Source organism: Hyperoodon ampullatus (genome assembly GCF_949752795.1).
Source record: "Hyperoodon ampullatus genome assembly, chromosome: 19".
NCBI lineage: Eukaryota > Metazoa > Chordata > Mammalia > Artiodactyla > Ziphiidae > Hyperoodon > Hyperoodon ampullatus.
This window is the reverse complement of record NC_136932.1, coordinates 42,171,611-42,193,869: the sequence shown is the minus strand read 5'-3', so window position 1 is coordinate 42,193,869 and position 22,259 is coordinate 42,171,611. Positions and strand designations below refer to the sequence as shown.

The window sequence follows — 22,259 nt, the reverse complement described above, 5'->3', positions numbered from 1 at the left end:
TGTTTAAGGTGAGGAAGCACCATCTTTGCCCCTCTAAACCTTCAGCCTTGTGTTGATATGGAGCTCTTTCTTCTTGCGGGAATTCCATCCAAACTTTAGGTCTAGTCAACCATTCACCAATCATTTCTTGAGCACCTACTGTGTGCTAGGCTCTGTTCTGTTCCCTGGGATACGTGAGGCACAGTTTCTGCCCTTATAGAGCTCATAGGCTGATGGGAGACAGGTATGATGCAGTGAGCTGGACTGTGATGGAGACCAGCACAGAGGCTGCTTCTGCTGATGGGGAATGGAGGGTGTGTTCAGGGAAGGCTTCTTGGAAGAGGTGGCCCTTGAGCTGCTGAGTCTGGATATCTGATGAACCTTTTGCCAGGAGGAAAGAGTGGGGAGGGTTATTCCAGGCATGAGAAACAGCATGAGCAAAGGCCAGGCAGATTCAGAGCCTGACTTTGTGAGGGAGCTGCAGAGGGTTGGATGTGGCCTAAGAAGGATTCATGTGGGGCCTGGAATGGTGGGAGGCCCACCTAGAGATGCTAGTTGGGTCAGATCAACTAGAACTAGAGGTGATGGGTACCTAATAAAGTGCAGGAGGAGGTGGGAGAGAGGGTAGATTGAAGGCGAGGAGGGCAGGAAGCGTGACCAGTTAGAAGCTATTACAGGAGTCCAAAAGAGACAGTGACAGTGTGCTTATACCAGGCACAGGAAGTGGTCAGAATCAGGAAGACCTGATGGACTCCAGTATATAAGGGTAGGGGTAAGTGGGATTGGTGGGGTGGCTCTTGGGCCTTTGACTTGGGCTCTTAGCTGACATGGGGACCGCTGGAGATGAGTTCTGTTTGGACCTGATGATTGGAGGTGCCTGCAAAGGCTGGGTTGTGGAAAGGGCTGGTCCTGGTCTGTGTGAATGGCGCCCCCTGGAGGCTGTATACGTAGCCCTGGACGCACATCTGGATGGAGAAGAGCTGCGGGCAGTTGGGTACGTGGAGGCGGCACCTGGGGCAGAGATCTGGGCTAGGAGTCATCAGGGCAGGGCCATGGGAGGGCAGGATGGCCCAGGGAGAAGAGGGAGGGGGCCTGGCCCGGAGCTGTAATGTTAGCTGCAGCATTTGTGGGAGTGGATCTCAGCCTGGATATCGGTCCATACCATTGCCGGGATGCAGTTGGCCAGAAGAACAGCCCTTGGGCCAGGTGTCGGGAGCCCCCCAGGGAGAGGGCACAGCTCTGCCGTCCGTGCCAGCTTCACAGCCCCCACCCTCTTCCCTTCCAGGACCGGACGAGGGCCGCCCTCCTGGACAACCTTCACGATGAACTCCACGCCCACACTCAGGCCATGCTGGGACTGGGCCCAGAAGAGGACAAGTTTGAGAATGGGGGCCATGGGGGATTCCTGGAGTCTTTTAAGGTATGGGCACAAGAGCGGCTGGGGATTGCTAGGGCAGGGAGGCGGGGGGGCAAACAAGGGACGACAGCAGGGCAAAGTCCACGTGACCCTGAGACCAGAGCCCGAGTGCCAGCCAGCGGTGGCAGCACCAGCAGGGGCATCACAGATGTTTGCAGAGGGCAGGGGTCTCAGGAAGTGTGAATGGTCAGAGAAGCCAACAGTGTCTCTGGCATCTTCCACATCCTTTCTTTGATCTGGATCATCTCCTCATCAGACTCCTGGAGTCTGGTAAGAAGGAACAGGGGAAGAGTTAGTAGCAGGAGAGGAGCCCGTGCAAACCAAGAACATTCCTGCTTTCATCTGCCTCTTTCTGTGGTTGGGGAGCCCAGGGCAGGATGGCAGGAGCAAGGAAACAAGCCTTAGGAATCTTCAGCAGCCAGTGTGGGAGACTGCAAGGATCGTTCCCAGTTGCCAGGGCAATGGAGGACCTGGCCAGCGCTGGTGGGATGGAGTTACAGGCAAGTCCTCGGGGACTTTGCAAAGGGAAGAGCTTTCTAACCAGAGTGAGCTACTAAAATAAGTAGTGAGCTTTCTGTTCCTGGAAGTATTCAAGTAGAGCTTGGACACACACTTAGCCGGCATGGGGTAAAAAAGGTTCATCATCACATGCTTGCCAAGTGCATGTTGTTCCACCCAGCACTTACATCCAGCATCCGATTTGAGGCTGGCTGTAATCCTGTGCAGTTGGCAGCACTTGGGTCTTGTTATTTTTCCCTCACACACAGGGGGATAGGCTGAGAGAGGCTGAAGGACTGCTCAAAACGTTGCACCTACAGGAGAGGTAGAACCTTGTTTCAAACCCAGGTTTTCTGGTCGTTAGGTCAGTGTTCTGGATTGCCCATTGCAGAATGATTTGTAAAGCTACCATTTTGGTGGTGGTATGTGTGGAGTGAGGGTTAGACCTGCCTATATTAGAATCCCAGCTCTGTGCGATCCTGGGCATGGTCTTTAAAGTCTCTGAGCTACAGATTTCTTTTCTTTTCTTTTTTTTTTTTTTAACATCTTTATTGGAGTATAATTGCTTTACAATTTTGTGTTAGTTTCTGCTGTACAACAACGTGAATCAGCTCTATGTATACATATATTCCCATATTCCCTCCCTCTTGAGCCTCCCTCCCACCTTCCCTATCCCACCCCTCTAGGCTGTCATAAAACATCGAGCTGATCTCCCTGTGCTATGCAGCAGCTTCCCGCTAGCCATCCGTTTTACATTTGGTAGTGTATATATGTCAACTGAGCGACAGATTTCTTATCCACAGCACAGGGGTGATCAGTAGGACCTCTGTCATGGAATCAGTGGGAAGACTCCTTGAAATAATGCCTGGAAAAGTACATGTGGCCTGGAATACAAGAAATGCTCAGTAGAAGTGTTAGCTGTTACTACTGTTTTCATGGAAAGTGAAAGCTTAACATACATTATTCCATCGAAAGCCTCATGACTGCCCTCTGTGCCCTGTGAGGAAGGCTATTATTATGGGCATAATAATTTTGGTATGATAATTCATACCCAATTTTAATAATGATGGGTGTGATTTTACATGAGAGGAAACTAAGACTCAAAGTGACAAAGCAATTTGTCCCAAGTCACCCAGCAGACATGGGAGTTGAATCTGGGTTTGCCAGATTCCAAAGCCTGTGTTCTTAACAGCTACATGACACTGCCTCCTGGTTCCCAACTCCATTAAGATTCCACCCATGCTAGCCCAGCCCGGGCAAGCCTGAGGTCTGTCCCTCGCTGCCAGGCTGGACCACAGAGAGCAGGGCAGGGCTCTGATGGCCTAGTTGGGGCCAGCTGCTAAGATTCCTCATGGGAGTGAGGGTAGGGGCTGAGCTGCTCGCCTAGGCTGGTGGGAGATTCCTGGGGCATCTGTTTCAGTTGTGATGGACAGTGGCAGCCAGGGTGAAATAGAAATTGGGAAATCAAGAAGAAAGGGGGATGAGGGATAAGAGACGAGATGAAAGGGGAGGAAAGAGGGAGCCAGGTTGGCTAGCCCAGCCGAGAGAGGGGTGAACGTGACACCTGGTCATTAGGAAAACCCTTGTAGGCTCTGCCCCCCATCGTAGCAAGCGTATCAAACCGTTCCCGCATCCCACAGTCAATGTAATTTATGTAAGACCTGAGCTACAGTTGACTAGCTAACCTCATGTTATATTTTGCAGACATGTAATGAAGCAAATTGCTTTTAGTTTTGCAGGTTTCTTTCTGTATCTGCGAGTTAATAATTATTTTTTTCAGATTTCAAATATTTTTATAACCTGGAAAAGCTTGTAGGCTGTGGACGGTGGATAAAATAGCCCAGCAGCTACAGACAGGTTGTGAGTCTAAGGGCCATTTGTCCAGGCCCTTCCCTCCAGCAGGAGAAGCAGTTGATCTGTCCTTGACTCCACAGGGTCTGACTAAAGGGCTTCCCAAGAGAGATGCTTCAAGACTTTATCATCGCTTGTCTTTGATCCTATAATCCAGGAAACTCATCTTTTCAACCCTAAATCCTTCCATCTGTAGGCTGAAGATAGACCCGCTTCTGCATTCTGCTTCCCTGCTTATCTCCGAGGTAGCACTGCGGGGCGAGGGAGGGGATGGTCACAGTCACGCAGTCACGGTCATGGTCAGTCACACAGAGTAAGCCTTCAGAGCCCTGCCGGTTATGATCAGCTTTTCTGCAAACCCTGCTGGGTTTACTCTTTTGCCCTGTCCCTTCCGTCACTGCCCTCACGTCTCCCAAGCTGGCGGCAGGCCAGGCTTAGCAGCATGGAGCCCAGTGGCTTGAGGGATTCTGATGTTTGGGTCTTGCCTGTGGCCAGGCCTGTGGTCTGACCCAGCTCAGGAAACTGTTTCTAGTTTTGGTATTTCTTCGTGGGCACCTAGGATGGTGTTGTGTGTCAGAATCATTGGCATTCCCTTGGAGTTCCTCACCCAGACCTCCATGGCATCCCGCTTGTAGGAATGGTGCATGAAGTGACTCCAGGAAGAAAAGTTGCACGTTTCATCTCGGTCCTGTCAAATTTTCATCTCACAGGTTCAGGGAAACGTAACTAAGAATTCCCAGGACTAAAAGTGATCTCAGCCATCTCTGCCCTTGCCTCTGGGACTGTGCTTCCCTCATTATCCAGGGCAGTGACCCTCTGTCTCTGTCCCAAGGAGCAGACCCATCACTGCCCTGGGCTGTGCTGCCTGGCACCTCACACTACTTAGATTAGCTCTTTGCATCTTACGTCAATCCCACTGGCTCTAATTTAAGCTTTTCTCTCATGAGAAACAGAACGATTGGTTTATGGACATCTACACCTGCTTCTCAAACTGAGGTGCTTGGAGATATTCTCAGGAATCTGCCAGTTCTACGAACAGTTTAAAATTTAGCATTTTTACTTAGCATGATAATCTAAATATATATATAGATTAAATATATATTTGCCATTAAACTCACAATTAAAAGACATTTCTATGGAATAAGTAGGTTTATTGCAAATGCAGTCCATGGGACCACTGCTGTTGGAAGTCCATGGACATATTTTTGGAGTCTTGCAAGAAGAGTTTTCTATATAAAGGAGTGTACATTACTCACCTTTGAAAAATACTGATCTCTAGACAGCTGTTGTCAAATGTCATTCTCAGGCACTGCCAGGTGTTCATGGTGTTTTTATTGGTCCATAATGAAATGAGTGATGCTACTTGATGTAGCCACATGCTTTGTACCTAAAACAAATGTGAGCCGTGTTTTAAGAAACACTGAGCTAGCCCTGTCCTCTGCTGACCTCATCATGCAGAAAGGGGATGGAGGACCAGGGAGGGGAACGTCACCCAGTGTCATTGGAACTGGGACCACAGCAAGCAGGGAGTTGTCAGGTGACTTTCTCCTAGCATCTGAGGGACGGTGATAGTTGATGCACTGGTCTGATCTGACCCCTAGTGGCAGGAAAGGAGCACCAGGCTGCAGAAATCCCTGCAGAAGTACCTGCAGGCGGGCCAGCCCTGTAGCTCATGGATTGGAGCTCTGGTCTTTCGGGGTGGAGATGCAGAGGGATAGTTCCTTCTCCCGTTGGGCTGCTAGAGGGACAGAAGACCCTGTTCTGGACCTAGTACTTCCTGATTAGGAGCCATCTCAGCAGGACAGCAATTAGCATCTTTCTCTCCAAGGTCCCCTGCCTCTGTTGCTTGCCTGGTACCGATAGGCATGTCCCCTTCAGTGCTCATCCCTGTGCACTGTGTCCCTTAAGTTGAAACACTCACGAAACCCATTTAAGCAAGCGAGGTTCGTGGTTGACCCAGAGGAGGTGTGCTCCCTCGATGATACCAACTGGTACTCATCCCCTGTGGTTGAAATGAAGTGACATAGCAGGTACCGAGAAAGTGACTCCCTCTCTCTTTTCTGACTCCCCCAAAGGAGAACTCTTTCGAAGGTAAGCCAGGAGGTGAGCTGAAGGCAGGGAAGCCCTGGTGACTGGGGATGGTGATTGGCTGGGAGGAGAGCAGACTGTGTGAAATGTGGAATAGACAAGTCTAAGACTCCAGGGGCCAGAAATGGTAAGATTTCAGGTCAGTGCACGGAAGACCTTTCCAAAGGTCAGGCTGTCCGCTGCTGGAACAGGCAGCCTTGAAAGCAGTGAGCAGCCTGCCCCTGGGAAGATGCAAGCAGAGGAGTGGTGCACCATGGCCTGGAGGTACAGGGGCTGAGTGGGAGCGGGTCCAGATGGTCCCTGCAGAGCTGATGCCCCTGCAAAGGCTTCACGTGCCTTTTCCCTCCTGCCTCCCTCTTCCCTGCCCTCTGTTCTTGTTTTCACCCTTTACCTGATCTTCTGCCCAGCTTGAAAAGGCTAGTACTTCCAGCTCTATATCACATTGAAACGTGGAATACTTGAGACCTTGTCACTGGGTGATTTTGTCCAAATCAAGCATTATTTTAGGGTTTTGAGGGAGCCATAGTCTCTCTCTCCTTCTGTCCCTAAGCGTGGGGGAGGAGGGCTGACCCCGAGCAAGCAGGTAACACACCAGGTGTCCGGTCATGTGGACACATCCTGTCTCATGTCATCCTCGTGTTTACAGACGAGGGGACTGTCTCCAAAAGGTTCACATACTGTGCTGGGAAGAACCAGCATTCAAACCCCTTCCTGTTTGCTTTGAGCAGCAGATGGCTCCCCTGCACATCCCTGGAATTCCAGGTCAGCCCATCATCTCCTCCAACTTATCTTGTTGACTCAGACAGCAACACCAAGGGCATTCAAGAAGATTCTTCCCAGACTGCTGGAGATGTTTGGGGGGAGAGATGCTGAAGCTCCATGGTTTCAGGTCACCCTTAGTCCATCAGCCAGTTGAACTATATGTTCAATATGAACCACTTTTGGGGATCCTGGGACCCTTCTATCTGGGGCCCAGGTTCTGATTTGGGTCCTGGCTCCATCTCTTACCTGAGGTGTGACCTGGGTAATCTTTTACCTTTAGGGACCTTTTCTTTTATTTATTTATATTTGGCTGCATTGGGTCTTCGTTGCTGCGCGCGGGCTTTCTCTATTTGCGGCGAGCGGGGGCTACTCTTCGTTGCGGTGCGCGGGCTTCTCATTGCAGTGGCTTCTCTTGTTGCGGAGCACGGGCTCTAGGCACGTGGGCTTCAGTAATTGAGGCACGTGGGCTCAGTAGCTGTGGCTCGCGGGCCCTAGAGCACAGGCTCAGTAGTTGTGGCGCACGGCTTAGTTGCTCCGTGGCATGTGGGATCTTCCGAGACCAGGGCTCGAACCCATGTCCTGGGTACTGGCAGGCGGATTCTTAACCACTGCGCCACCAGGGAAGTCCCAGGACCTTTTGTATCAGTGCCATCCTCTCTGCATCTCAGAGTGGCAGGATTCAATAGGATCATGTATGTGGAGCTCAGTAGACCAGATACCATCACACAGGGCTTAATGACCCATGTCAAATCTTCTCTGGAAAGAGACATCGAGGAACAGATTACAATATAAATGATTAATTGACATGTCATTGTTGATGACTATAGTGGTGGTGGCACATGAGGGCAACAATGGAATGAAATGATGCTGAGATTTATGGAGCGCTTGACTCATTTAAGGAACCTTAATGTTTATCCAGGGACCCCTCAAGAGTGGTACCCCACCTCTCCTGCCCTCAGTTCTCTAAAGGGTTTGTGACTTAATGATCTTTGTGGGATGAAATGAATAGAATGTGCTGGCTGTTTTAACCATGTTGCAGGAAACTGTTGCTAGGTGACTCTGTTCTGTGGTCTAGAAAGAGAGAGAGAGGGAGAGAGATGAGGTCCCTTAAGGGGTGTCTTTGGCTCAGATGGGAGAGCCTAGGTGACATCAGGAATACAAGGCTGGTAGGCTCCATGCTTATTTGCAAACGGTCCTCCTTTCTGAATCAGCTTCCCTCGTCAGGACAGAAAGGCAGGCGGGTTGTGGTCCTTGGCTGGGTCAGAGCTTAGAGAATTCCTGACCTTGGGGAGAGACCCCAGGGGTATCTGCTATTTGGGTTGGGAGCAACATTCGTGCTAATCTCTTGGGGCCACCTTGCCATAGCCCAAGCTCTTCTGATACTTCAAGGGAGGGAAGGAGGTTAGTTCTTCCACACGAGGCCATCTGGAGGTTGGCACGTGGAGTGTGTAAGCTGACACGTGCGTGCGAGTGCGGGAGTGAACCCAGTGAGGATGCGAGCAGCGTCCTTCTACGTCAGTTTTCTGGAGCTGAGGTCCTGCTGGCTCACACAATAAGGAAAATCCACTAGTTCCCTTCAAGCAGGGCCCAAGGTGGCTCACGGTCATCCAGGCTCCCTCCTCTTTCCCCTCTGCCATCCCCTGTTCATCATCAGCTTTACCTCTCAGGCTTGACCCCTCACGGCCCCAAGGTGGCTGCTACGGTTTCAGGAGCAGACAAGTCACATCCCTTTTGGGAACACTGAGGAAACCTTTCCTCAAAGCCCCCAGCAGATGTCCCTTCATGTTCCACTGGCAAGGGGATGGGTGATGTGACTACCTTAGATGGATCATGATTTACTCCTTTGTCTCATGGAGGAAGAGAGGGACATTGGATCAACAGTGGCTCTGCCAGCAAGGGATGTCGGGGGAGGGGGATGACAGCTGTATGTGAGCAACTAGTGATATCCGCATCCGTGTGTCTTTGCACATGGACCTGAGGCCCTGGGGCCTTGGATGAGTAATGAATGCAGGGGGCGCACCCGTGGGCCCTGGGTCTTTAGCATTGCCCTACTTGCAGGAATGGGTCTTGTTCCCCCAGCTGCCTTGTATGTTCTTTGGAGGTCGGGGCTGTGTCTTCCACTTCTTTGACTCCCTTCCCGTTATTCTCCCAGTTCCTGGCACAGTGCCGGGCACACGAGAAGTACGCAACAAATGCTTAAGATTAACAATAAGAATAGCCACATTTATGGGGTACTTACGATGTGCTGGGCCCTCTGCTAAGAGGTCTATATGGATGCTCACCACAGCCCCACAGTGTAGATTTCCTCCATCCCATTTCACAAGCAAGTCTCAGAAAAGATGAGGAACCTACCAGGGGCACCAGCTAGTGGGTGATGGAGCAGAGACCCCAGATATAAATTCTGGCAGTTGGACCCTGGCACTCCATGCTTGTGACTGCTAAGCTGCACTGCCACCTGGCTGTATTACTGAGTGACCGAATGAGTGATTAAAGGGAAGTGATGGGAGGGTTTGGGGGTTACTAGAGAGAAACTTCCCTTCCTAGACTCTCAGGTCATCGTTGAAGGCCTCCAGAACCACGGAGCATCATCCACATGGTAGGTAGGATCCTGTGGGACTTCCCTTGTCTGGAAATCCTCCCTTGGGTCGATCTGAGAACTGCCACTGCCCTTGGGTCCAGTTCCAGACCAACGTAGGCCTGCAGGTCCCTCCCTGCTGCTGGCTCAGCAATCTTGATTTTAGCTCTTCTCATCCTTGCATGCTCTGTGACAAGCCCCTGACCTCCTGGACACTTCACTGTTTGCCCATGTACCCTTGGCTCTTCGGTGGCCCTAAGTGGGCCTGAGCAGTTCTGTGCTCCCAGAGACCCCACGCCTCTGCCCGGTCTGAGTGTGCATCTCCTCCATTAGCAGCTGTGCCAGGTTGCAGGCTTGTCTTCACAACCTCTTAAGCCTCTGCAAGTGTGCGGGAAGGCTTGATGCACAGAATAGTAAGAGCTCCGTATGGTTCAGCAAGGTGAACATATTCCACGTTGCACAAAGTGCACTTCGGGATGACGGCAGAAGGGATATCCAGTGTTTAAACACAGAAGCACGCTTAGCTTTCTGCAAAAAAAGAGTCAAATTGGGGGATCCTGCATGGAGCACGTCATTCACGTTTTAGACGAGGAAGCTGTAGCTTGGAGAGGTGGTAACTAGACCAGGGTCACCTGGGTTTAGTGAGCTGTCCAAACCTCACTTTCCTCACCTGTAAGATGAGGATAACAGCCTTTGTCCACCTTGCTGGGAGCTGGGGCACTGACCCCTCAGACTCCCCCTGGCCGGTGTCCTCCTTCGCCTCTGCCTGCCAAGAGCCACCCATTCCCAGAGCATAGGATGGAATATGTGAAAATTCTCTGCAAACTATAGTGACTGTAGTGTGGGCCACTGAGAGAGAGAGAGAGAGAGAGAGAGAGAGAGAGAGAGAGAGAGTGTGTGTGTGTGTGTGTGTGTGTGTGTGAATATGTATGCACAGGCTGAAGGCTGTGTCTGCAGACCCTGTCAAGTGGGACAGGGTCATCTAAAGGACCAGACTCCAACCCTTAGGCCCCTGTCACCTGCTCTCCCCACAGAGGGCCATCCGTGTGCGCAGCCACTCCATGGAGACCATGGTGAGCAGCCAGAAGAAGCAGCATGGCGGGGGCATCCCCGGCAGCCTCAGCGGGGGCATCTCCCATAACAGCATGGAGGTCACCAAGACTACCTTCTCGGTGAGAGCCGCAGGCCCTGGGGCAGCACATGGGTCCTGGGGAGGGTCCCCCAGGCCTCAGTGGGGGAGGCTTGGGCCAGGTGATGAGACCAGTGATGACAGAGGGAAACTGAGGCTGTTTTGGGGGTGAGCCCAGGCCCTGCCCTCTGAAATGGAGCCTCCATCCCAGGCAGCGCCTGGGGCTGGCCCAGCCTAGAGGCCCTCCCGTTGTCCTGTTCTCTGAGTTTCCTCAACAACTGGGCCTCCTCCTGAAGGCCAACCCTGCAAAATGGGCCTGAAGCGAGTTTCTTTGCTTGGGAGCTTGGGACCCGTGACTGTGAGAAGAGTGTCCTTGCTTTTTTATTATTAATGATAACAGTAGCTGCCCTCTGGGCACTGAGCTAAGTCACGGACATTATCTCATCCGATCCCGTGACAGCTGTCTGAGGTAGGTATTGATGTGTTTGTTCTCCATTCCTCCTTGAGGAAAAGGAGGCCCAGAGGTTTTAAGTAACTTGCTACAGGTCACCCAGGTAAGCTGAAGAGCTGAGATTTGAATGCAGGTCTCCCTGATCCAAAGTCAAAGCTCTTAGTCACTGTGTAGATGGTTCCCAAGGAAAGAGCCTGGCAGGTCTGTGGGTTTGAGTGTGGTCTGCTCACACCAGGGGCTGGCCAGGGAAGGAACCAGTCGGTCCTTTTAAAAAGCAAAGTGACTTTGGATTGGTATAGACTAGTCTTTTCCTTCTTTCTTCCTTTCCTTTTTCCTCTTTTCTTTTCTTTTTTCTTTTCATAGTGGAACACATCCACCATGATACCAACGATTAGTATTTTAAACGGTCTTGCGTAATTCATTTAACTTACCAAATATTTTCATAGCTGTTATCTTGTTCCTCCCAGAACGTCTGTGAAGTGAGCAGGGCAGAGCAGTTATCTTCATTCTGTGGGTGAAGAGACTGAGGCCCAGAGAGTTTTGTCACTTACCCAAGGTTGCATAGCATGTGGATGGCAGAAGTTGGGGCCTGGGTTAGAAGCCTGGTGGGCTCTAGAGATTGGCTGTAGGCTTTTATCTCCCCCTCCTCAGTCTCCCACCTCTCCGTGGTCCCCCTGTGTGTGGCTGAAGCAGAGCCATGTTGTTGGGGGCTCCCCCTTTGCCCAGGGCTGCGTGTGGACCTGATTCCGCTGCTCCCAATCTGTCTTATTATTGTGATACCAGCTTGGACCCATTTCTTTGTGAGCCGCTGATGGAGAGTCAGGAGCCCTGGGCTCTTGTGCTCACCTGCTGGTGATTTGCTGTTATGACCTCGGCCGAGTCTCCTTGCCCCTCGGCTCCGCAGCTTTTTCGTTGGTAAAGCATGAGGCTGGACCAGGTCTCTCCCTGGGCTCTCAGCTTTGTGGTTCTCAGTCTGTGACCCCAAGTCATCCTGTCCTTATAAATATGCAGGGCTCTCCTTAGGGTGGCCCCGACCCCATGTTCCTCCAAGAATTCTGGTCTTTGGTAGATTGTTACCTGGGGCCACAAGGTTTGGCTTAAGAACACAGGAAAACATGCTGCAGGTGGCTTGAATCTTAGGGTCCCAGATCCCATTACTAGATCCCAACCTTCCTGGCTGGCTCGCTGTTATCTGGGATCTCCTCCAGACCAGCTGGGGATTGCAGGACCTATTGTAGGCCAGAAAGGGGGCTAAGAGGAAGGAAAGCTGGGTTTGGGGATGTGGTCAGCACTCATTCTGGCGGTTTCATTGACAGCCTCCGGTGGCAGTGGCAACAGCGAAGAACCAGTCACGGAGCCCCATCAAGCGGAGGTCAGGGCTCTTCCCCCGTCTGCACACGGGCTCTGAAGGCCAAGGGGACAGCCGGACACGATGGTAACTGTCCCTTGTGGGGTTTGTCAGCTCTCACCACTGCTGCAGCCGTCAGGTGCCATCCTTGGGGAGGGCTTTGCGTAGGTTCAGGAGATGCCTTCCTTTTGACCCTGGTCCCTCCTTCAGGGACCTGCACACCCCCGTCCGCCACTCAGCTCCTTATCCACCGAGGCACACTGGCCTGGTCTCTGCACAGGACTTTCCAAAGTTCTCCTTGTTGCCTTTTGACCCAAACTAGAAACATTGCTTGGATTCTTTTTTTTCTTTACCTCCTTTTTCAGTGCTTACACAAATGTCCGCACTTACGGAAACCTTCCCTGATTCTACCAGGCGGAGTTCATCAAACTTTCCTCTGGGCTTCTAGAATGTTCTCTCTCTCTCTCTCTCTTTTTTTTTTTTTTTTTTTTTTGCGGTACGTGGGCCTCTCACTGTTGTGGCCTCTCCCGTTGCGGAGCACAGGCTCCAGACGCGCAGGCTCAGCGGCCATGGCTCACGGGCCCAGCCGCTCCGCGGCACGTGGGATCTTCCCGGACCGGGGCACGAACCCGTGTCCCCTGCCTCGGCAGGCGGACTCTCAACCACTGCGCCACCAGGGAAGCCCTCTCTCTCTCTTTTTTAAAGCAACTCTCATATTGCATCATACTTAACCAGTTCCTGCTAATGGTCTTTCTGATCCTTTCATCACTGAGCCCTCTTGTCATTTAATTTGGCAAGCAGCATCGCTGAGTGCCTGCTGTGTGCTGGGCTCAGTGCTCTGACAGAGCTACAGAAGATGCAAACCTGCCTTCCAGAAGCTTACAGTCTTGTGAGGGAAAGGGAGGCTTTTAGGCTGATGTCCAGGCCTCCAAGTTGTCTGTCTGCAGCCCTGGATGGCACCATCCCCTGAGCTTGGGCGTGCAGGACCAGGGGGCAGGTTTATGGAGGGGGATGAAAAGCTCTGTTTGGAACCTGTACATGTGAGTGAGTCCTTGTGGGCCCCCCAGGAGAGAAGGGCAGAATTGGGGGTGGTCAGAACTGCAGGTCTTGAGCTTAGGAGAGAGGCCTTGACTGGAGAAGAAGAGATGGGAGTCCCTGGGGGTGGAGGTGGTGTTTAGAGAGGGACCAAGGAATACAGCCACACGGGGGTGTATAGAATGCCTGGGGAAGACCTGCGTTTAAGGGAAAGTGAAGAGAGAAGAGCCGGTGAAGAAGACTGGGAAGAAAATGAGAGAGGAGAGAGCCTGGAGGTGTAGGGGTGACGGGGTGGATCTTAGAGGCCAGGAGAGGAGGCATTCCAGGAGGGACGGGCAGCTGTGTCAGGCACGCAGAGAAGTCCAGCTCAATGAGCCAAACCCCTGCTCGGGTTGACAATTAGGAGGTCATTAATGACCTCATTAAAAGTGCATTGAGGGGCTTCCCTGGTGGCGCAGTGGTTGAGAGTCCGCCTGCCGATGCAGGGGATGCGGGTTCGTGCCCCGGTCTGGGAAGATCCCACATGCCGCGGAGCGGCTGGGTCCGTGCGCCATGGCCGCTGAGCCTGCGCATCCAGGAGCCTGTGCTCCGCAATGGGAGAGGCCACAGCAGTGAGAAGCCCGTGTAACGCAAAAAAAAAAAAAAAAAAAAAAGTGCATTGAGGCACCTCTCGGCTCTGGGATGTCTATAAAACAAAAAGATAAATAATAACACATGCTGGGAAGGATGTGGAGGATTTGGAACCCTCATGCGTAGCTGGTGGGAATGTAAAATGGTGCAACTGCTTGGGAAAACAGTCTGGCAGTTCACCAGAGGGTTAAACAGAGAGTTATCAAATGTCCCAGCAATTCCACTCCTAGGTATGTACCCGAGAGAAAGAATACACGTGTCTACATAAAAACTAGCACACAGATGTTCATAGCAGCATTATTCATAATAGCCCAAAGTGGAAACAGTCCAAATGTTCATCACTCATTGAATGGGTAAATAAAATGTGGTATATCCATAGAATGGAATATTATTTTGCAACAAAAAGGAGTGAAGTGCTGATACCTACTACAACGTAGATGAACCTCGAAAACACTATGCTAAGTGAAAGAAGTCAGTCACAAAAAGACCACACCATACTGTATGATTCCATTTATATGGAATGTCCCAAATGGGAAAATCCATAGAGACAGAAAGTCGACAAGTGGTTGCCGGGGGCCAGGGGGAGGGGAGAATGGGCAGTGATTGTGAGTGGGTCCAGAGTTTCTTTTAGGGGGGGACTAAAATGTTCTAAAATTAGATCATGGTGATGGTTGTACAACTCTGTGGATATACTAAAAACCATTGAATTGCACACGTTAAATGGGTAAATTGTATGTGGATTATATCTCAATAAAGCTGTTCTAAAAATAGAAGTGCATTGAGGACAGGCCCATCATGTCCCCAGCAGCGGGCACCGGCTAAACAGTGGGTGTCAGGGCATGGTCTTTGGTAAACTAGAGGAGGAGGAAACCCTGGAGCCCCGGGCCCAGAGTGGCCCACGTCCCAGCACAAGGGCCATTTCATCCCCCGATCCAGAGCGTTCGTTTTACAGTCTGTGTGAAGTGTGTCCCCTGGAGTTAAGCAGCGGGTGGCCCGGCCAGCACCCTGAGGAACCCATGTGTACTGGGTTTTTTCCCTGTTGGGTGGATGTCCCAGACCCCTTCCATTCCCTCTGTGGCCTGCCCTTGACCTGGAGCTCTGCTGGGTGGAGTGGCCAGCTTGGGTGGGGGGTGGACTTGGGCTCAGGGACATCAAGCCAGGACTCTTGCTTGATAGGTCTTGACTCTCACCCAGGAGCCTGGAGTAGCCCCTGATGGAGCAGAGAATTCTGTTGTCTGTTGCAGTGTCTGAGGGGGGCTCGGGTGGGAATGGAGGTCCGGTGGCCGTGCTCTGGCAGGGGCACTGTGCCCCACAGGTCCCCATGGTGCTGAGCGCTGGGGGTGGGGGTGGGGCTGGGCCCACAGCCTCACTCCTCTTCATCCTCACTTCCCCAGCGACAGTGCATCCAGCAACCCGAAGACCCCAGAGGGCGGACACTCTTCTCAGGAGATAAAGTCTGAGACCTCATCCAATCCTAGCTCTCCGGAAATCTGCCCCAGCAAGGAGAAGTAAGAGAGTGGGGGGAGGCGGGGGGGCTGGCTTTAGCCACCGGGGCCGGGAATATGTGGTTTGCTCCAGGCAAGCTGAGAGTCGCGTCTCTTGCCTTGGGAACCCTCCGGAACGCAAAAGTCCACCGGCAGGTGCACGCGGGGGGCTGCTGGTGGGCGAGCTCAGGCCTGCTGGGCCTGCCTCGTCCTCAGTCCCGGGAGGGCCGTGGCGGGGATCTCAGTGTGTGAGCAGGGCCTGCCTTCCTGTTCCCCGCAGGCCCTTCATAAAGTTGAAGGAGAATGGCCGAGCCAATATCTCCCGCTCCTCCTCCAGCACAAGCAGCTTCAGCAGCACGGCAGGGGAGGGCGAGGCCATGGAGGAGTGTGACAGTGGGGTAGGTGTGGCCCCGTCCAACCCTGGGGAGCGGGGTGGGGGCACCCTGGGCCCAGCCAGATACCACTCTGTGCATTAACATAGCTACTGTGGGCAGAGCCCCGTGCAGGCTCTGCAGATAAAAGGAGAAGCGTGGAAACAGGAGAGGACCCAGCCGGCCATCGCCACCCTCTGGAAGCAGTGGTTCAGTGGGCAGGGGCGGGTTCGTGCCTCGGAGTGACAGAGGAGCAGCAGCAGGGGTCAGAGGCCAGACTGAACGGTGCCCCTGCCGTGGGGTTTCCACCTGGAGGGGGAAGGCTCAGCCCTCTCTATGGGGCTGGGTCAGGGCTACCTCCCGGGGGGCGGGGGGAGAGGTTGGAATCAGGGTTGAAGGCAGCAGAAGGAAAGAGCAGGTCCAGGTGCGGAGTGCGCGGGCGTGGCTGCCCAGGCTGGGGCGGGGCAGTGGACAGCTGCCTGTCTCAGGCTGCTGAGGGTGGAGCTGCGTCACTCGCCCAGCCTCTCTCCCCAGAGCAGCCAGCCGTCCACAACCTCTCCCTTCAAGCAGGAGGTGTTTGTCTACAGCCCGTCCCCAAGCAGCGAGAGCCCCAGCCTGGGGGCAGCCGCCACCCCCATCATCATGAGCCGGAGTCCGACAGGTCAGTGGCATCTTGTGGGCGGTGTGTACCGTGTGGCCAGCGGAGGCGGGGCTGTGGCCTGACCGTTGTTGGTGGGGCACGTGCCCCAGGCACACGGAACTGGCCTGTTTCTATTTCAGCCCCAAAGTATTAGGGCCTCCGGCGCTGCCAGCTCACCGCATCGGTTCATCACCCTTCAGAGGCCTGTGTTCTCATCCCCTCCTTACTCATGGGGAAACCGAGGCTCAGAGAGTTCAGTGATTTGCCAGAGGAGCTGGGCTTGTGTGATTGGAAAGCTGAGGCTCTTTCCCTGACCTCTCACCTCACCCCATCACCAACCCAGGGCCCCTCTGTCACAGCGACCATCCTGATGATACAGAGATAAGAGGTGGGAGGAATGTTGCAGGTGGACACAACAGCAGTAGAAAGGCCTGGGGGGAATCCAGAGACTGTGTTCTGGACCCGCACGTGGTTCAGTGCGGCTGGAGTGCACGGAGGGGACACGCAAGAGAGGAGACAGTGGTTAGGACAACAGGCTGGGGCTGCCACGGGGACCCTGGTGAGGATTTTGCATTGTCCTGCCAGCAGTGGAAGCCGTTGGAGGGCTTTCAGTCTTTGAAGGTCCTTTAAGTATAGAAGCGCCATCCGAAGGAGAGAGACCGCTTTGGCGGCTGCAGCTGGCTGAACAGAAAGGATTGGTGGGGAGTGGGCACAGGGAGGGAGAGCAGTGAGGGGTCATAGTGGCTGGTGAGGGGTGACAGGGCCATGGATCTGGGGGGCTGTCTGGGGCAATGGGAGAAGGACGTGGATTCAAGGGATGTCCAGGCTCACTAGTGGGGGCTCAAGGAAGGCAAGGAGTCCGGGCCTTTCAGGGTTCTGTGATCCCTGCAGTCGGGCAGAGAAGGCGGAGCCAGCTCTGGGGAGAGGGCGAGGGGCTGGAGCCTGAGGGGCACCCAAGCGGACATGTGCTGTAGGCGCCACTGGGTGTCGGGGGTGCCTGGAAATCAGAGCCTTGGTCCTGCCCTCGAGGGGGGCAGCATAGTGTGGGGCAGGACTCTGGAGCCTGGGTCCAAATCCTGGATCTTCCACTTACTAGTGATGAGCCAATGGGCAGGTTACTGAGTCTTTCTGTGCCTCAGTTTCCCCAAGTGAAAAATGGAGGGAGGGGACTAGTTTCTACCTCGTATGGTTGGTTGTGTGAAGAGTAAAAGAGAGACTTATAAGAGACTTAGAACTGTTAACCTAAGTATTTGTTAAACAACGAGAATAAAACAGTAGTGCAATCAGTGGTTCTCAACTGGGGCGACGTTGCTCCCCAGGGCACGTTTGACAGTGTCTGGAGGACTTTTGATTTGCGTGATTGTGGGACGGGAGGGTGCTGCTGGCATCTAGTGGGCAGAGGTCAGGGATGCTGCTAAGCATCCTACAGTGCCCAGGGCAGTCCCCACAACAAAGGATTACCTGGCCCAGAATGTCAGGCTGAGGTTGAGGAGCTCTAATCGAAATGATAGAAACACAGGGCCAGTGGGCCCACAGGGTGGTTTAAGCCACAGTGCTTCTGGGGTCCTCATGGTGAAGGAATGTTGGCAAAAGGCGACATGTGATGTTGGGGATAAGGGGAAGGCTGGTTCACAAGCAAACAATCGCTTGTGTAGTGCGGCAACCCCCCCATGGCTGGGCAGCTGTGGAGCTGGGTTCTAATCCTGGTGCACCATTGGCAGCCCCACCTCTCTGAACCTCAGTTTCCTCATCTGTAAAGTGGGGTAGTAATACAAATTCCCTGGTGGTTTTTTTTTTGAAAGAATGAATGAATCTATAATCAAGCCTGGCTCTGACTTGGTATTAAATAAATATCAAAATAAATAAGGTTTCAAGTAAAAGGAGGTTTAGAGTATGACTTGCTGAAGGTCACCCAGGGCAGAAGGGGACCTACAACGGGTCTGTAACACCTGCCCAGTGCTTATTGCGACCCCACCTCCTATGGAGTATTTAACCCTGAGGAGCTGCCTCTTACCCCCAGCCCCACAGGAGTTATGCTTTGTACCCACAGGACCAGGGTGGGTTTGTGGAGATCTGGAAACCTGTTTTAGGGGGAGAGACAGGGCCGAGGAGAGGGAGGTGGCTGGGAGGGCCTGACATCTGATCCTCCATAATCTCCGATGCCTTGGTCATTGGTCATTTCACACCTGGGCTCCCTGGGGCCCTGAGGGGGGCTGGTGGGTCACACCAAGAGGTAATCCTAGTGCTGAGTGGAACCCTTGAATATGAAGCGTCAAGACTAAGTCAGCAGCCTCCAGGTGAAGTGTACTGAGCTGTAGATTCTCTCAGCCAGAGAAAAAGCAGAAAGCCAAGTGGTCCCCCCAGCCAGTGGTGTGCTGGTAAATGTTTAACAACTGGCTCTCCCACCATACACATACACACAACACACACACACACACACACACGTATGTGTTTACTGTAAATTTTACTGATATAAAGGATCTGAAGCACACAATTTATAAATAATGATAAAATACACAATATTCTTTTTTTAACATCTTTATTGGAGTATAATTGCTTTACAATGGTGTGTTAGTTTCTGCTTTATAACAAATGTCCATCAACAGATGAATGGATAAAGAAGATGTGGCACATGTATACAATGGAATATTACTCAGCCATAAAAAGAAACAAAATTGAGTTATTTGTAGTGAGGTGGATGGACCTAGAGTCTGTCATACAGAGTGAAGTAAGTCAGAGAGAGAAAAACAAATACCGTATGCTAACACATATATATGGACTCTAAAAAAATAAATAAATAAAAGGTTATGAAGAACCTAGGGGCAGGACAGGAATAATGACACAGACGTAGAGAATGGACCTGAGGACACAGGGAGGGGGGAGGGTAAGCTGGAACGAAATACACAATATTCTTTACTATAAATCGACAGAGCCAACTGATTCTCACAAAGCACCTTTACTGATATTTGCCCAACCTTTGTATCCGTAGACACCGTAAGGTTCCAAATGACGAACAAGTATAGTTCCGACATGAATGATGATTGATATTATTTTGTCAGTGATGTGAGCAACTCCTTTGCTGAATCAGATAATAGTTTTCAAATACTGGAAGAGTATTTTCTCAGTTTTTTGTGCCATTCACAATGTAATGGCTATAGACAAACACATTTTCACGTCTGATCTATATTATTAACGTTTTCTCCATGAGTTTCTTAAGTCTAGACAAGAAAACAATTATTCAAGCTCTGATTTATAGCGTTTGCTGATTTCTCTGGTGTGAATACTCCTGGCTGATCTCAAGCGCCCAATGTGACATGGAGTTGGGAAGAACTACCGGACAGATATAATAGACGTAAATAACCTTAGGAGAATAAATAATAGTAAAATGTAGTGAAATAACTAGGAAATGATAACTTCTGAGTATTTATTACCTTTGGGGAATATAATTTGTTTAATTGTAAACTTATATAATTAAAAAAAAATAACTGCGTGTAACAACCAGCTGACAACATTTCTGAAAATTTGAGAGTCGGCTCTCGTGAATTGGTGCAGGTCAGCTAAAGTGCCTAGTGGAGAGGAGGCCCCCCTTCTCCTGGCCTCCGTATCCAGCCCCCCCACCTGGAGCCCCAGTGACCTCTGCAGCCCCACCTCCTCTCAAGGGCTTCCTTCTTTTTCCTAGACGTCAAAAGCAGAAACTCCCCGAGGTCAAACCTGAAATTCCGCTTTGATAAGCTCAGCCATGCCAGCTCCAGTGCGGTGAGGATCTAGGGGTGTGAGGGTAGCAGGGGGAGCCTCCCACTTCCCACGTTCCAGCCTCAGCCATCCTTCCTGGGGGTGGAGGAAGAGGGCGCCTCACACCTCACATGGGGGGAGGCGGGGAGAAGCCCTGTTCAGATCTGGGGGTACCGTTGGTTCCCGCACGGTGCAGGCATCAGCCTGGGGCTCGCCAGCCACCTTGGCTATGCTTCCTGTGTTAGAGTCACACCCTTGGACACAGGCAGGTTCCAGTTGGGAACTGTTGCTCCTGGGGTCTCATGTCCCTTCCTGGGCTCTCCAGAGAGCTGAGCACTGAATATATAGAAGCTGTAGTTGGTGGGGATTATGTTGTCTAGTTATTTAAAACTCTCATACGGATTTTTCTTGAAACAGGGTCACTAATGTGAAAGAGGAGTCCTTCGCTTGTCAAAGGTGGGTCAGGTGTTAGTCCTGCTGGGGCCACAAGGGAGGGTGTGTTACTAAGATCGGGGCACTTGTGGCCTGATAATGTGAGAATGGCCAGAGAGATCCTGACCGCCGGGTGGGCTAGTCACCTCTTCCCTGGAGCCTCTACGATGGGGCCCAGCTCTAGATGGGGAAGAGAGCAGATGGTCTCGGGTGCCGATGGGAAGGCTTGCCTGATAGGATTGGGCCAGACTCGCTGAGTGGGTCTCCCTTCCCCACAGGAGCTTGTTCCAGCAGGCAGAGGGCAGTAGCCCAGAGCCCTCTTTCCTCACTTGGCCCCCCTGCCTCGCTGTTACGGCAGCCTTTCCCTCCTTGTGTCTTTGGCCAGGGCTCTGGGCTGAGATGTGTCCTCCTCCTGTGTCCAGAGATGCTCTGGTCCCCTAAACATTGTGCAGGGTGAGCCCAGGGAGGACCCAGCTCCCAGCCCCCAGCCAGGGGTGCATGAGGTTTACAGCAGAGCAGGGCATGGGTCCAGCACTCCACCGCCAAGGCCTGGCCTCCTGCTAGGGCCATTGCTAGAGACCCTTCTGACTTCCCAGCCCTCTCTCTGCCATGGGGCTCCCAAGGGTGTGAGTCACATTTGGAACCAAGGGGAGGGGCACAGCTGAGCCCACGTTATGTAACCCTGATCTATGTAAATGGGAATGTTGACACTCACTCCGGCTCCCATCATGTACTTCAGATGTCTGGTTCACCAAAGCAATGTTTATACCCAGCTTCTCGGGCTGTAGAAAGTCTGCACCCTTGTATTTGGCAGCCTCCCGTCCTAAGCATATGTAGCCATGGGCACATATGTCTCCTCTCTTCCTTTACCTACTATTTGGTCATCATCTCCCTTCTCCTTGTTTTTTCCAGGGAAGCCCGATTCTGCCTTGGAGAAGGCTCCTATTCCAGCAGTTTGGGGGTGCCGTCCACTACTCTGAGCGTCACAGGACTGCTTCTCCACTGGCCACCTGCCCACCAGACCAGCTGTCTGTCCCAGTGTCCTGACCTGGCCACAGCCTTGCCCATCCCTGCCAGCGCCTCCCCCTGTCTGGACAAGACCTCTTTCCTCCAGGCCCTCCTGCTCCTGACCGCCTGATGTGACGTGTGTCTGGGTCATTTGTCATCTTGTTTTGTCTGCAGGGGAGCGAGTTGGGCACGGGGGGAGCTGGGTACCAGTCAGAGTCCAGGGAAGTAGGGAGAGTGGTGAGGTGGGCAGCAGAGACTGACAGCAGGATGCTGCACCCAGGCAGGGGCAGCACCGTGTCCTGGACATGGCAGGAAGGAGGCTGTAGCCGCAGCAAATGCATGTAGTGGTGGCGGAGGGACCGTTTTCCCAGGAACCCAGATTGGTAGCCATCCTCGAAGGTGTCCTGATAGAAGTCGGTTCTGCCGCTCCCACGTGTCTGGAGCTCCCAAACATCTATCTGCTCCTGTGCTGGGAGTTTCTTATCCATCTGCTGACATCAGGCCCAGGTTGCCTCTGTCCCTGCTGCCTGTGTATCTTGAGCCATGGGGCCGGTTGAAGCTGAGACCCGGCTGCGGGTGAGCAGGAGCAGGCGCCAGGTTCTTCCTGGACGTCCTCATTTCCCACAGGCTCCCGATGTGGTGGCTGTGGGAGAAGCCATCAGTCTCTCCCCTCTGAGCAGACGCTTTTCCCTCGAAGGGGTGGGCAGCGGGAGTGGGAAGGCATTCAGGGAGAGCCAGCAGCAAGTCCCGGGCACTTGGCCGAGGAAACCCTCAGGGCCCAGGGCTAGGCCGGGGTCCGGGTCTCTGCTGGTGGTGGAGGTTCGTGGGA

General features: G+C 52.7%; 1 protein-coding gene across 1 annotated transcript in view; it reads left to right on the top strand.

Annotated features, from left to right (window-relative positions):
• RAP1GAP2 (RAP1 GTPase activating protein 2) overlaps positions 1 to 21,560 on the top strand; it is a gene marked incomplete at both ends in the record, with an annotated part of 216,889 nt that extends 195,329 nt beyond the window's left edge. Inside the window, 8 exons of the mRNA XM_079725572.1 lie at positions 1,265 to 1,399; positions 10,205 to 10,342; positions 12,067 to 12,185; positions 15,158 to 15,271; positions 15,528 to 15,645; positions 16,153 to 16,279; positions 19,938 to 20,014; positions 21,444 to 21,560. Coding sequence (XP_079581698.1) covers positions 1,265 to 1,399; positions 10,205 to 10,342; positions 12,067 to 12,185; positions 15,158 to 15,271; positions 15,528 to 15,645; positions 16,153 to 16,279; positions 19,938 to 20,014; positions 21,444 to 21,560 — 945 coding nt within the window. The remainder of the gene's footprint in view (positions 1 to 1,264; positions 1,400 to 10,204; positions 10,343 to 12,066; positions 12,186 to 15,157; positions 15,272 to 15,527; positions 15,646 to 16,152; positions 16,280 to 19,937; positions 20,015 to 21,443) is intronic.
• Positions 21,561 to 22,259: the final 699 nt, after the last annotated feature.